Source organism: Anguilla anguilla, chromosome 4 (assembly GCF_013347855.1).
Source record: "Anguilla anguilla isolate fAngAng1 chromosome 4, fAngAng1.pri, whole genome shotgun sequence".
Classification (NCBI taxonomy): Eukaryota; Metazoa; Chordata; class Actinopteri; order Anguilliformes; family Anguillidae; genus Anguilla; species Anguilla anguilla.
This window is the reverse complement of record NC_049204.1, coordinates 28,843,845-28,858,817: the sequence shown is the minus strand read 5'-3', so window position 1 is coordinate 28,858,817 and position 14,973 is coordinate 28,843,845. Positions and strand designations below refer to the sequence as shown.

At 44.7% G+C, this 14,973-nt stretch overlaps 1 protein-coding gene across 7 annotated transcripts in view; it reads right to left on the bottom strand.

Annotated features, from left to right (window-relative positions):
• Positions 1 to 14,973, bottom strand: part of nek7 (NIMA-related kinase 7) — a 63,803-nt gene that overhangs the window by 41,200 nt on the left and 7,630 nt on the right. For 4 of the 7 annotated variants that reach the window (XM_035414135.1, XM_035414132.1, XM_035414136.1 and 1 more), the window contains 2 exons: positions 2,972 to 3,023; positions 1,935 to 2,016 (listed from right to left, as the gene is read on the bottom strand). The exons of 1 other annotated variant lie outside the window; for it this stretch is intronic. In XM_035414135.1, coding sequence (XP_035270026.1) covers positions 1,935 to 1,988 — 54 coding nt within the window. In that variant the 5' untranslated portion in view covers positions 1,989 to 2,016; positions 2,972 to 3,023. The remainder of the gene's footprint in view (positions 1 to 1,934; positions 2,017 to 2,971; positions 3,024 to 14,973) is intronic. 2 more of the 7 variants (XM_035414137.1, XM_035414138.1) reach the window with 1 other exon arrangement.

Below are 14,973 nucleotides of genomic sequence, written 5' to 3'. Positions count from 1 at the left end.
GGAACCAACTTCATCGACCAATCGGATTCGCCGGCTGTCTTCCACAAATGTCTAAAAAACGCACCTTTTCAGACTGCAGCTTTTCGAGAAACCCCTCTCTCCCTTGATCGTGTAAGCTTTCAGGTACGCGCCTCATGATGGCACTTATATGATTTTAGCTTTGTTAGCACTTGTGGTGTTTGCTTACCATGTGAGATGCACTACAGCAGGTCACTGTAGCCAAAAGCATCTGTTAAATGATTAAACTGTAAATTGGAGGCTCTCGGACTGACAGACTTTTACTGTAATACTGTATGGGTTATATTACATTAGCAAATGCTCACAGGATTATTTGCATATCATGCTTGAAATCTGTAAGTGTGAGAGTATCTGTGAATGTATGCGCACGTATACACACACACACACACACACATATAAATATGTTTCTATATATATAGCACAGCATGGATGAAAACTCAATTCTGACTGCCTTAAAAGTGTTGTGTAATATCTAGTGCACAAGAAAATCTTCCTCACTTTAATAACAAGTTCAATATTATGTACCCCTAAAGTAACACTAATAATATAAACACAGATCTATGTTATTTCTCTGCCAGAACATCTGATTTGCTAACATGTGAACCATTTAATAGTTATCCATAATAGGTATGCAAGTATATATAGCCTAGAGCAGGGGTGCTCAATCCAGTTCCAGGAGATCTACCATTCTGAAGGTTTTCACTCCAACCAAAACAAAGCACACCTCATTCAACAGCTAGAGATCTCACTGAGCTGCTGATTAGTAGAATCAGGTATGCCAAATAAGGGGTGAAATGAAAACCTACAGGACAGTAGATCACCAGGAACAGGATTGGGCACCCCTGCCCTAGAGCATAGAAAGCATAAATTCACTTTGGGGTGGATTTCTTACCAACTTCACTGACCGCGCATTCTAGATTTAATTACACAGAAGTGTAGCTGAACATACGCTAGATAGTATACAATCTCGACCAATTCACCAAAAAACAAACTAAACAATCTACTGTCTCCTTACTTTTTTATGTAGATAGACAGCCCGGGCCTTCCTGTGTGGAGTGTGTGAGTGAACGGTGAGTGAATGGTGTGCGTGCCCTGCGACAGATTGGCGGGCATAGATAATGGAGGGATGGATAGATTTGTTGTTGTTTTTCTACCCCTGAAATAGGCACACAGCTAAACAATCCACAAATTCTCACTCTCCAACCAGGAGGGGATATTAGAAGAAACAAAAAATAGAAAACATTTGGAAAACAGTGCAATTTTCATCTGCTGAGATTCAGTGTGGCACATTTTTCCTCTCCTGCTGCTAAGCCCATTACAAGGTAATCATGCATCAGTATAATCGGGTAGTGTTGAGAATCAAGCTCAGAGAACACGCTTTGAATAAACTGCAAAATGCAAAAAGATGCTGTGAATTCATAACTCATCTGACAGAGGCTTCGCTTCTAGCTTTCCACACCACCCCCCCCCCCCCCCCCCCCCCCCCTCCCCTCTTCCTCGCACTACAGGTGAACAAAACCTGAACAGAAAACACAGGATACAGCATCAGGAGCAGCTCTCCCAAGTGCTGAATCCAATTATCACCTCTTGCTCCACAGCTGGGAGGAACTATATGGAAAATAGGGGAAAATGCAGCCTATACGGCGCTGCGTTCATCCGGCGCCCGCAGACAGTCCCCGTGGGTGGATTGATGGAGAGAACTGTCAGGGCAGGAGAGGTAGGAGAGAGAGGCGGAACAGCTGAACGCAGGAAGTGGAATAGCTTGGAGGGTCGAGGAAGGGGGGACGGAAGGGAGGCTCCATTCTGAGCGTTAAAAACATTGCGGCAGCAGCAATTTCTTGCTGACGTTGACGCCCCCTGCCCCCCCGCCGTTCAGACGGTAGGAAGACGCGAACTCGGCGGGCCTAGGCACGTACCTGCGGCTGGAACATGGGAACGGCAGCCTGCTGGCCTTGCGGTTGGGCGTCCATGGCGACGGGAGCTCAGTCAATGGCGACCCTGTCAAAACGCAGAAAGAAGCGGTTCTGAGCCGAGGAAAAAACGCGGCTACGTCTCGGCTAGCGCGACGCTAGCTCCGGCGCTCTCGTGACCGCGGGCGTCTGGGCGTGACCGTGGCGACGCGCGGAGAGGTCCGCTCCCTATGATGGTCTCGCCGGCGCGCACGCGCCCTGCATGCGATCGCAGGGCGGGCTCGCGTTACGACCGAGCCGAGACCGCCGACTCCACTCCAATAGCGTTAGTGGGACGTGACCTCAGCGCCTTGCGGATCAGGTGAACGCAAGCGCTACCGCATGTCTGAAGCGCAATAAATAATGCAAATGGTGACTCCAGCTCAAGCCTGAAACGGTTTAATGCTGTACTGTGGGGGAAGAAAACACTGTCTCGCAGCAATGCGTCTAAACACCATTCATCGGAATAAGAATACCTTCACGCAAGTACTTCCCTTCCCACGGGTTCATGAAACGAGAAGCGTGTTCGAGAGTACACCTTGATCTGACAAATCAAACGACACCAATCGCTTTGCTATTATGCAAGCCATCTTCTGTGGAAAGGTGTTTTTCAAAAGCAATGCAGGATAATCAATTTCACAAAGCAGAAAAGGGGACGCAAGCAATGGGGGGGCAAGCAATCACGAGTCTACATTTAATGATTTAGCATTAGATTCCAAGAGAATGGAGTGGTGCATTATTTTGTACAGTTTACATATCAGAACTGTGGAAAAAACAACATGGAAGCCACAGTAAACACAGTATTTCCAGGGTGGGATGCACTAGCACTTAGGCCTACATTATGATGCGTCCTTCTTTTCTGTGTTCTGGTTTCTATTCATATTCAGTGATATTAAATCAATTATTCAGCACAACAGTCAGAATGAATAGCTTCTCTAAAAGCACGTTTGTCTTCATAGGTATTTTTCCTTAAGAACTATTATTTTTCAGATATCATAGCCTACCTTGTACTTGTGAACATGGAGTTTCAAATGAGCCGTAGCTACTGGGTGTTTCCTGGGGGAGAAATTTGGAACATGTTTGAATTATGTGAGGTTTATGCTAGTTACTAAGCAGCCACACTAGTATTTCATTTTTGAAGTTCAGCTACATTATATTCATCACACCAGATAATATGCTGGATTCCAAACTGTACACCCTCATTTTTAATACCTCTACAAACATCTTGTAAAAATGAAGAAATAGAACATACATCTCACATCCTTAGATATTGATATTTAATCTATATTTGTCACTAGATTCAAGATTACCTTTGTTAGTGTGACAGCACTGCTAACATACAGATCCATATATAGCTTACATGTTGAATGTCTATAGTGTGTTTGTATACGAGCCCGACCAAGAAAGAGAGAATAAATTAGCTTCTGTCTACGACACTAAGAAAATACAAAATACGGGTCATTTTATATACCTAGCCGGAGTGAGCCGGTACGTGCAGGCATCAGAATTTTAATGATGCTGTCAGGCGCCGAATCGGCGCTGTCACACGGCAACTGCGCGTGCGAGCGCGAGCGCCTGCAGCGGCCCGCGCGGCTGCGGGGATGCGGGGAAGCGGATTCCAGATTCATAAAAGGCTATTTACTAGCCGCTCACTACAAATGACTCTCAACCGTCGGCGGCGGTTGTCAGTCTCCGCGGCGGTGGCGGCGGCGGGGAAGGAGGAGGGAAGCCTCGGCTCTCAAGTCAATTAAAAATCCCCCGGTGGAGAAAAGACGATGACAGCGCGGAGCGGTCCTCTCTGCAGAGCGAGCGGCCCTTCTTCAGCGAAGGTTAATATCGCTAATTAAACACGGGGATGGCGTTCGGAGAACGCGTCTCAGTGGCCCTGCACTTCGGCTTCCTCTGCGGTCGCGGGCTTTTGTTTTCCTGTCTTTAATTTTTTTTCCCCCTCGGTGTTGTCGTCCCTTTTAACGCGCTTTGAAGAAATTTTAAAATAAGTTTCTCCCAAAAAAAGTGCAATCTTTCTCCGGGGGTTCGGTGAATCTGGCATCTTTCTGAAATTGACATGAGAACCTCTCGTCCCGCCGAGCTACTTTGTAGCTTATCGACGTCTGAATATAGCATCATACTTTTGAAATGAGGGTCCCTGTTATCCTTGTAATCCTATGTAATATCCTTGATGTGACATACCAAACAGAAACAGGTCATGAAGCCACTTTCGGACTTTTAAGTTTGTTTAGGATACAATGTGCAAATTAACAAATTAACATCCACAAATTCACCACACATATTAAAAGGGTGTTGTTTAATCCAAAACCGAGCTGTAGAAGCATAACTATTGCTAAGCTACACTTGAAATGCCATCAATGGTTAGAAGCAACTGCAGCCAGAACTCATCCAATTAATCGAAATCAATCATAAAGTGAACTGCTGATATTTCTGTGCAATTATGTGGAAGAATTAAGCACCCTCTTCCAGCCAACAGGAACAACAACATTATACATCAAGCTAGTCATGGCACTAGAGTCAAGCATCATGGTTAGAATGCCAAGAGTTATTTACACTTCAGTTTCAGCTATTTTAGATTAGCTCTGGCATCATCAGCGCCCTTCTTGACCTATCTCTGTGTCAAAATAACTCCGGGGCATCCGATTTTCATCTACAACTCATCAAGTTTCTTTACACCCTCGTTAACAGAATCAATTAAGGATGCCAGGACAAATCATTGCAGGGGTGCAAAACAATGAAAAAGAACCATCACCAGTTTGGGCGTAAGCACAGTTCACACCATCCATGGGTGAGGGTCCAAACAGTCAGCATGAAAGACAGCCAGTCACTGAGGCAGCCTACTTCTTAAAGGACATGAAAGGGGTTCATTTTAGCTATAATTTTAATGAAAAAAAATAGATATTCATGTGTTTTAAAAATGAATAAATGAATGTGAACTGTGCCACTTTTATTTGCCATTTTATGGTTTTATAAGCTTTTTTTAAGAAATCGCTTTCTCGCCACAGTCTTGTTTGGAGCGGACAGTCCCGCCCTCTATGAATATCAATGAAACCATTTTGATTGCCATGTAGCTGATTAGGATGCCTAATCCAGCTCCTGCGTAACTATTTGATGATGAACAAGATCATAGCAGTTTGGGTCGATTTGTTACTCAACGGTCGACACTTGTGATACAATTAGCCGATAATATAACCTTAGCTACCATCACAAATCGTTATTCGCTAGCTGCCAGTCAAGCTAACAACAGTTCATTCCACATCAAACTGGTTTATCTGCAAAGAAAGACACTTATTTGTCTGTTATGTAACACACACAACAAATTTCAGCCAGTGCCCAGCCAACCAATTCATCTGTAGTTTTTTATGAGCGTCATTCATACAGTGTACATGCCCCACGTAGATGAAAAGGAAGAGTCAAGGGTGCATCAAATGATTGACCAAACTTGAACTCAGGCCTAAAGCTCCATTTTCAGGACACAGCCCCTTTAAACACAGGTACAGTTCCGCAGTTTAACACAAACGGCAGTAAGACACAGGCGATAAACGCAGCTCTTGTTTTGCTGCAGTCCGTCTCCTGACACAACCTCTCAGGACAGATCAGCCCTCAAATCCCGCACTGCTCACTGGATACTCAACGGCCCTGGCGACGTGGCGGACTGACGGCTGTCAAACTTCCACATCAGGGAGCTCAACAGCCCAGTTCCTGCTGAATTCAGAGAACGGGTCCGGTAAGCGCAAAGAGGACGCACTGCATGATGCTGACATTCCAGGCTAGACAGCTGCATTGCATCTGATTGTCACAATCAATCTCACAAATTGTATTTTATCACGGGGGCCAATCCAAACTGACTTTTTTTCCCCCCGTGAAACATAATAACATCTGTGAATATTGTTATCAAAATGACCATAACAATTGTATTGCCTTTGTTCATTCATTGGGGGGGGGGGGGACAGCTTTATGTTAGTGTAGACTTCCACAGATTCCGGTACCCAATTCAATGCAGTTTGAAACGCAAGGGTCAGATTAACAGAAGGACGGGGCCGTGGCGGCGCGAGCGTTTAATGGCTCCACAATTAGTCTCGCGACGACACCAGACAAGGCCGCCAGGCGCTCGCCGCGGACGAACCGCTATTCCGACCGCATCCGTCCTGATCCGGGACACCGCGGGGCCGCGCGCGGCTCCAATTACACGCCCGCGCTAATTAGAGGCTTTCCGGGAAGGAGACGAAAGCCGTCACAGTGCCTTTTAATTTTCGGTTTTTGTTATATTCTGATTGGCCTCTGGCCCTGCGTGACTCGCGGAGTGACTCCATCAAAGCTCGGCGGCGGCGGCGGCGGCGGCAGCGGCGGCAGCGGCGGCAGCGGCGGCAGCCCCAGCAGAGCGGAGCTCCGCCCCCACCCAAACCCTCACCCAGGGCCAGGCTCATTAACATGACCGCGCTGCTCACCGACTGACGGTCCAGAGGCAGCCGTTCTCCCTCCTTCGGTCTCCGAGGGAGACAAATAAAAGAGTGGCATTATCTTTACTTTAATGCCAACTTCCTGTCTTCTGCATTATTCATTTGTGAAAGCAGGGAGATTCGGGGGAGGGGGTGGATCAATGCGTAAGATCCAAGAGAAGAGGCTCGTGTTAACTGCCCAGAACAGTCTTGCAGCAACTCGGCTCCCTGCCTTCACAACAGCATTTGAGGATAATAAATATAGACACGGGAAAGACGAGTCTTTCCGTTTTTTAACTTTCTGGTTTTCTTGTAAAAAAAAAAAAAAAAAAATACAATAAATAAATAAATAAAATCTTACAATATCAGCAGCAGTATAGAACTCTGCAAATCAAAAGCACCTTTGAGCTTCAGAATATAGCAGAAGCGTGCCCGTGATTACAAGAAATGGAGAAACCGTTGAGTTTTCATGAAAGGCTCGACGCCATCTGATCTTTCCATCCTAATCATCTTTGAATAGCAAAGGCCCTAATGATGGATGGGTAGGAAATGTATTTTAATCACTATTAAAATAGTCTTCTAGTGCGCATCGCTGAAATCACAAAGGAATGGCAATTTTACATTTGTACAGCTTCATGATAATATCATTGAGCTCGAGCTTCAATGAACTCTCTGAAAATACATTGTTTTCCCTCATCAAGGCCCTGAATAGACACTAATATTGTGTCCTTGAATAGAATGAAAATAATGAGGAATATCAACTTAATGGTCTTTTAAAAATGTATTTTAAATGTAGATTTTCAGTTTTTTAATTAATCAAACAACTTAAATATATATAATATATAAAATATAACCCACATGAAACCCAATTACTAAACGCACACACGCAGATGCAGACAGGCATACATACACACACGTGCGCACACACACAAGCACACACAAGCACATGTACACACTTTGTGATTTTATGAGAGAAATTATTTAGGACAGACTGCATGAAAATCTAGACCTGTGTCAACAATGCTGAACATAGGTTCTCACATTTAATCAGGGCAGCATACTGTTTGCCCAGACAGTTTCTCATATTGCTTTATGGAGTCAAGAAAAGACCACAGGTACAGCGAACCCATTAAATCCAATGACAATGTGCTGTATTCTCTGGCCCCCAGCCTGTTCACCTCCTAATGATAAGAACAGGGTTTATTCAGGTTTCAGCACATTACATTTCACACTTTAGGACTCGTCCAGTGCAACTTGACATGCAATTTAAAACCAAATTCAATGCCACTCACAAGAAAAGACATGCTCATATGTGTCTGAAGTACTGTTCTGAACAAATATAAAGGTAAAATATGAATCTTCAGTCCTGAAATTACTTGGGTAAGGAAATAAATTTGAATTATTGACTTTACGTCCCTTCTTGTTTATTAACACATAAAATCAAAAGAAGCTACTTCGATTCCAAATCGAATTCAGGAAAACAAAAATTCACCAAATACACAAAAAACTGCCTTGGCTGGCCCAAAACATACACGAAAACTGATATACTATTAAAAAATCCAAGTGAACTTTCCCTTTAATTGATCGTTTAAGCACTCCGAAGCAAGAATACAGGAGATGCCACATCTCACCAGAATCAGGGCTGCAGGCCGATTAACCAACTATATCAGCTGTTATAAATGGCTTGTTTCTTCTTCGGGCATTCCATACTATGGACTGACAAACATTCTGCAATAACTCCAGTTAGGAGGACTACAGGAAGTAGTTAGTTTCTTCTTCGGGCATTCCATACTATGGACTGACAAACATTCTGCAAGAACTCCAGTTAGGAGGACTACAGGAAGTAGTTTCTTCTTAGGGCATTCCATACTATGGACTGACAAACATTCTGCAAGAACTCCAGTTAGGAGGACTACAGGAAGTAGTTAGTTTCTTCTTCGGGCATTCCATACTATGGACCGACAAACATTCTGCAATAACTCCAATTGATTTTTTCTTTTCTTTCATCCTCACAATAGCTTTCTTGCTGATCATACTCAGTTCTCTGGCACTCATCTGTAGTTTTTAGCTCCTTATATAGATAATAATAGATAATAAATAGATAATAAAAGATAATAATAATATAGACTCTGCAATCGCTTCCAAAGGACATAACCCAAGCCCTGACCCTCACAGCTTTGCATTAATCAATAATTAGGGTAATATGGTAAATTTGAAACAGCGGACATTCATTTGTCCAAATAATTATTCTAACATTGAATAAAGGGGACTCATAGAATGGCTGGGTGATATGATGACTTTCCAAAGTCACCAGGACAGTTTCAGCCACAATACACCTCCTCATGCAAATCGTGGAGGTCATTCTTCAGACTTTTGTGAAAAGGTTTGCTGGCGCGATTGCTACCCAACTAATACGTTTTAACCAGTGTTGCTTACTCTGAACAGCATGGATTAGATGTAATGACATTTCAACCAATGGTGATGGATTGTCACAATACTGAAGGACTACCTAGTATTTTTGCCCATAATGCTTTTTGGTCACCCAAGTTTGCTTGCTGCTAGGCATTCTTTCCACTCTGAAACCAAGACAGCCCTGCAGGACTACAATACAGGCTGCAGGTGCCTGATTGAGTTCCTCTTGTACGATGAGGTGGGGAAATCCCTATCGACTGAAATCCTCTCCTTCTGGGTGATACTGTGGCCAAGTCACTTCTGCACCGTATGGTGCATGACTACACTGAGAACAAGCGGCATGCCAGTCTGCCATACCGGTAACTGCTCAGGTGTTGGTCCTACAAAGGTGCAGATGGATATGGATAAGTGATTAGTCATCCCAACCTGACCATTTGTTCAACACAAATATGTTCAATCTTCTTTCAGCGAGGTTGCACTGACGAGGTGTGCGTGACATGCCCCTTTTCATCTTAGTCAAATATTTATTTCAAAGAGAGCAAGCACAGTGAAGAGAAAGAGTGACTCCACTGCACCATTATCCGTATGGATGTACAGCCACATAAAACAGCAAATAGCACATAAACGATAAGCTGAATACCAGTAAAACAGAACCCCAAATGATACGAAATGACTGACTCAGTTTGGTTTGCTCATTTAAATGCCTCTGTGTGCAGAATTACTGTAGCATGCCTGAAAGCATATCAAAATGCTGCCTGCTCATTAGCTGCGACCTCCGTTTAGCATTCATTCTCATTAATCATAGCCATAATTAACCCTCCAAACAGCAGCATAATGAAGATTTCAAATGACTTGGGATTTCATAAAGAAATGTGATACACAGTTAAATGCAAAGTTATTGGGACAGTCATGGCAAATTGGTCGTTTCTCCTCTGCATAAATGTATTTCAAATCAAACAATGCCTACAATGAAAACATTTTGAATACCACTACATTTATTTCATTAATTTTGTTTAACATATGCATAGGCTATACTGAACAACAAGAGTCAAGAGTCCCCCGATTTTTAAGTCAGAATAAGTACTGGGACAAAGTCTTGACAAATTTAATGACCTGCAAGATCAATATTTTGTTGCATACCCCTTACATTTGGCAACTGCATCAAGTTTGCGACTCATGGGCAACAGTAGACATGATGTAATTCTTTGAGATTTTCTGCCAACTTTTTACTACCGTCTCTTTCAGCTGCTGTGTGTTTGCTGCGGCTTCTGACTTCAATTTCCTTTTGAGCAAGTGAAAAGCACGTTTCATGGGGTTCAAACCTAGGGATTGACTGGGCCACATCAAACACTTCTACCTTTTCTTCCTAATAATCTCCTAGGTTAAATCTGCTGCATGTTTTGGTCATTGCCTTGCTGCATCATAAACCTCTGTCCAGGTTTGGTGTCATTTCTCTGAATGTTAGTAGGCAGTGCCAGTGTTCTGTGCACTTCATCTGTCATGCTGTTGCTGCTGTCGCTGGTTACATCATCAATAAAGACCACTGAACTGGTTCCAGATGCAGCCTAGCAGACCCAAGCCATCACACTGCCTCCAACATGCTTGACAGATGAAGTAGTAAGCAGAGGGTCCAGAACAGTGCATCTCTTTCTCCACAATTTCACCATTCCATCACTCTGGTTTATCATCATCGCATCTGCCCATAAGACTTGCATCCATAACTCATCAGCAACATCTTTGCATTTGCTTGCCAATTCCAGCCTTTACGACTGGAAGTGTTACATCTGTAATTTGCCTCTCTCTGTCTTCTGCGCACAGTGTCCTGACATACTTTCACCCCCAGAGTATGGAGATCATTAGCGATTACTTGAGCTGACAATTTAGCCAACTTAACTGATTTTTTCACAGCTCTTACAATCATCCTGTCATCACTTTCTGATGTCTTCGGCAGATGACCTGATTGCTGGTGACTCCTAAGTCCTCCAGTTAGGAGGACTACAGGAAGTATTTAGTTTCTTCTTTGGGCATTCCATACTGTGGACCGACAAACATTCTGCAATAACTCCAATTGATTTTTTCTTTTCTTTCATCCTCACAATAGCTTTCTTGCTGATCATACTCAGTTCTCTGGCACTCATCTGTAGCTTTTAGCTCCTTTAACTTATAATATAGACTCTACAATCGCTTCCAAAGGACATAACCCAAGCCCTGACCCTCACAGCTTTGCATTAACCAATAATTAGAGTAATATGGTAAATTTGAAACAGCGGACATTCATTTGTCCAAATAATTATTCTGACATTGAATAAAAGGGACTCATAGAATGGCATTGCTGTAATATAGTTCAAAGGCAGTTTAAAAAAAAAAAAAAAACACATGAAATAAATGCAGACGCATGCATTGTGAATTTTACCTCAGTCTTTGCTTGATTTGAAATACAAATCTGATTAATACAGAGGGGAAAAAACCAATTTGGCACAACTGTCCAAATACTTTTATATGTAACTGTATGTTAGGATTGATTCAGGGGTGAGACGTAGAGTTAAGTATCAGGCAACGGTTTGCAACGCCTGGCAACCTGAGCAGACAAAAGAGGGTTTGAATCTGTCTTGAAGTGTTCACAATGACCCAGCCCTAATGAGTTATTAACAAGTTAATTACTTAATGCAAGAGCTGATAAATGTGCCTCTTCTGACAGAAATGAAATAAGTACATTTTCCTACACCTCAGCTGAATAAACATAGCTTTTTCATAGCTGCTTTTCAATCAGAACTGCACTTCCGTAACCATATCCATTTTGGCCTCTCAGTATGTCACGGTGAGAATAACTTCAGGGTTCTACAGAGTGATGATAACGTTTCCATCGCGTGTAATTTCAGGAGCATCGTCATTTCCGAAGGAGAGGGAAAAAAAAAAAGTCCACAAACTAGAGGAAGCCAGAGCAGCGATCCGTATTTCAAAATCGGACTATTTATAGCCTCCTTTACATTTTTCACTTTCATCTTTTTATGGGGTAATGATTATTTCACACCAGAAGTAAATAGCACGGCACAAATCACCGGCTGCATGTGAGGCCCGGTGTGATTTATACCTGCGCGGATGTAGCACACCGCCCCACGCAGCTCCGTGCTCTGCTTCGCGCCTGCACCTCATTTCCATCAGCCCGCCGTGGAGCTCCCCCTGGAGTACCCCCGCGGAAGGGCGGCTCCAGCGGCCAGCGCACCGCCGCCGCCACTCGCTCATCCCGCGCAAACGCCCGCCATTGAGCGGACGCTCTAGTGCTTGCAGCTGTCGCCGTCTCGCCCCCCCGTCTCCTCCTTTGAGGAGTTGGCACGGGCCGTCCTATTATCGGCTGAGCGTCGGATTTAAAGGCCCTCGATGGTGCGGGGTTTTTCTCCCCCCTCTCTCTCTCTCTTTCTCTCTCTCTCTCGCTCTCTCTCTCTCTCCCTCCCTCCCATTACAATGGCCGCTCTTTCTCCCAGGCCTTTTGTTTCGCTTGTTCTTATTTCTGCAGGTGCCTTACAGGAAAAGCCACCGACGCTGCCTCCTCATTAATCTTGGATGAGGCCGTCTCCTCTGACACCGTTTGATATATGGGGGCTTTTTCATTGAGCAGGTAGCCAAGCGAGGCTACAAAAAAAATCCATTCAATTATCTGCCGACGAGAGCTTCCACTTGTCCCCTGTGAAGATAACTGTGATTATATTAGGGGATGTGATGGGACTGAAACAATAACAGATTGATAAGAGATTACACACGAGGCAAATTCATCCCTTCATGAAATCCTTCAGCAGTCTCTTTTTCCCCCTCCCTCTGGACAGGATGGACTGTCAATGTGAGCCCATTACTGCAGCATGGTAAGAAATAAAAAAAAACAAAAAAAACAATTAAACTGCAAAAGCGAAATCACATTAAACAAAAATCACCATGAGCAATCGCCGTGGCAGAAATAGCTGATGCCTACATTTGGTATTCGGTTTTTGATACCTGGATGGAATGAATCATTGGTTTTAACGGGGGTTTTTGTGTGTGTTTTGAGATACGGGCAGACCTCACACACAGACACACAGACACACAGACACACACACACACACACACACTGCAGCATCTCTGTGGAGGAGACCAGGGCCGAATGGGCCACACCATCCTCCTAAGCCTGAGAGAGGTAGCCAAGTCTCAGCGTTCCTGCAACTCAGCCATCTTATCACAGAAACCATTACTCATTATATTACAGTATATTACATTCAGGAGATGCTCTCATCTACAGTCCAGTCCCGTAAATTTCACCGCACTTAGGACAGATATTATGGCACTCTAATGAGTGGTGCATTAATGCAGTGGAAATAAAACAAAAAAAACAGCCCGCAACAACAGTGAAAACGTGAAGGCCTGAACACATAAGCAGAAGCTGGTGCTAAGTGACTAAACGCCAAGCGTGCCGTCAAAAAACAGCAGCAGGTCTGCCTGTGAAAAGCGGCAAAGCTTTCCTTTTTGTATGTATTTATTTATTTCTTTATCTCGCCCTGACCGTGGTTTTCTTTGGCATAATGGACGTGCCGAACCCTGAGAGAAGTCAGGTGACTGCCTGCTCAGAACGAGGACCTCTCCGGCTCATTGTGAGGCCACCTCGCAGTGTCACGGCAACCTGCCACACAAAGGCGCCGCCGCGCGCTCATGGAAACGGGTGGCTCGTGTTTACACCGGATTACGAGGACAAGTGTATCTGAGCAGTCATTTTCAAAAAGCGACCGGGCCTGCGCAAAGAGAGCTTCCATTGTTCCGTTCCATGGCTAAAGGGGGAGTCGCATCTTACTGCCCTTAGGCCCTGCCAACGGTTTCTTCAGGCTGCGGCTGAAATGTGAACGCTGGCTTTAGTTAGCCTAACGTAGCGCTCGTTACTAGCGGCCTAATGAAGATTCGGGCCGTTAGCGATGTCGCCCGCCGCCAGTTTGCTTTAGCACCTCTGACCACAATGGGCAATGACAAAGCATGAAAAGCAGGCCCGGACCAGGCCAAGTGTACTTACTGTTATTTGCCCCATGGCAGCAATCACACTCATAACTAACCACTCTAAAAAAGGACTTTTTTTTCCTGTCGTCTTTGCAGTGCGATACAAAGAGCAGGAAGGTTATGACATCTGTGGCACTCAGACATATTTTTTTTATTTTGTGCATCCTAAAAAAATACTAACATAGTAAAAAAAAAAATGTCACAATCATTCCCTCTAGTTCCTTCAGCATATACTATAGGAATCTAGAAATATACCTTCATATTAAGTTAAAATAATTTTTCAATCCAGATGTTCCAGTATTCTCTTTGTTGGGCTGGGTTAGTAAGAAAAATACCTCAGCTACACTATTGCAGAAGGGTGAAACAGTGTGTCACAGTGATGAAACAGTTTGTAACTTTAAGCATTGGAGGTTTATAAATTTTTCTGAACTTCACACTTTTGCTCCATCAAATGAAGGAGAATGAAAGGCGTTTGTGACAGCAGTCTTTGACTCGAATTAGAACTCACAAACTCACGCCAGAGCCAAACCGTCACGGGAAAGGTCAAAAGTGCTCCGCGTGAACGAAAAGGACACGGCTGACGCGACCGCGCTCGGCCTACGCGGGAGGCGAGAAGCGCAGCGCGGGGCGGGGCGCCGCAGTGGGTCCGACCGCATCCGCGGGCTACGCTATGCTAAGCCACGCCGCGGCGCAGCGCTCCGTTTGTTTTTTCTTTCCCCGCTCTCGTCGCGTCCCGGGAGCGCCGGCGCTGCGCCTGCGCCGCTCCGTCGTCTGGAGCGCTCCCGCGGCGGGTAGCTGACGAGCGGCGGATCACAGTCTCCCTGAAGGGTTACATCTCCTCTCCTCCTCATGCCCGCAGGGACTTCCCTTTAAGCTCCTGAGAGGAATCGATGCTCCGCGCGCCGCAGAACAAATCAGCATTCAGCGCCGCCGCCGCCGCCTTTTACCTGCAGTTATCCGCCCGACCGCAGCGCCTCTCCCTCCAACGACGCTCTCCCCGCGCTCGCTTTCATCTCCTTCGGCGGGCGTACTGCATTCCTAAATTTTACATTCTGCTGTCGTTTTGTTGGTTGGTTTTAGGTTGGGATAATAATTAATTACAAAATGTCCGCCGTTTCTTCTGCACGCGTGTAATG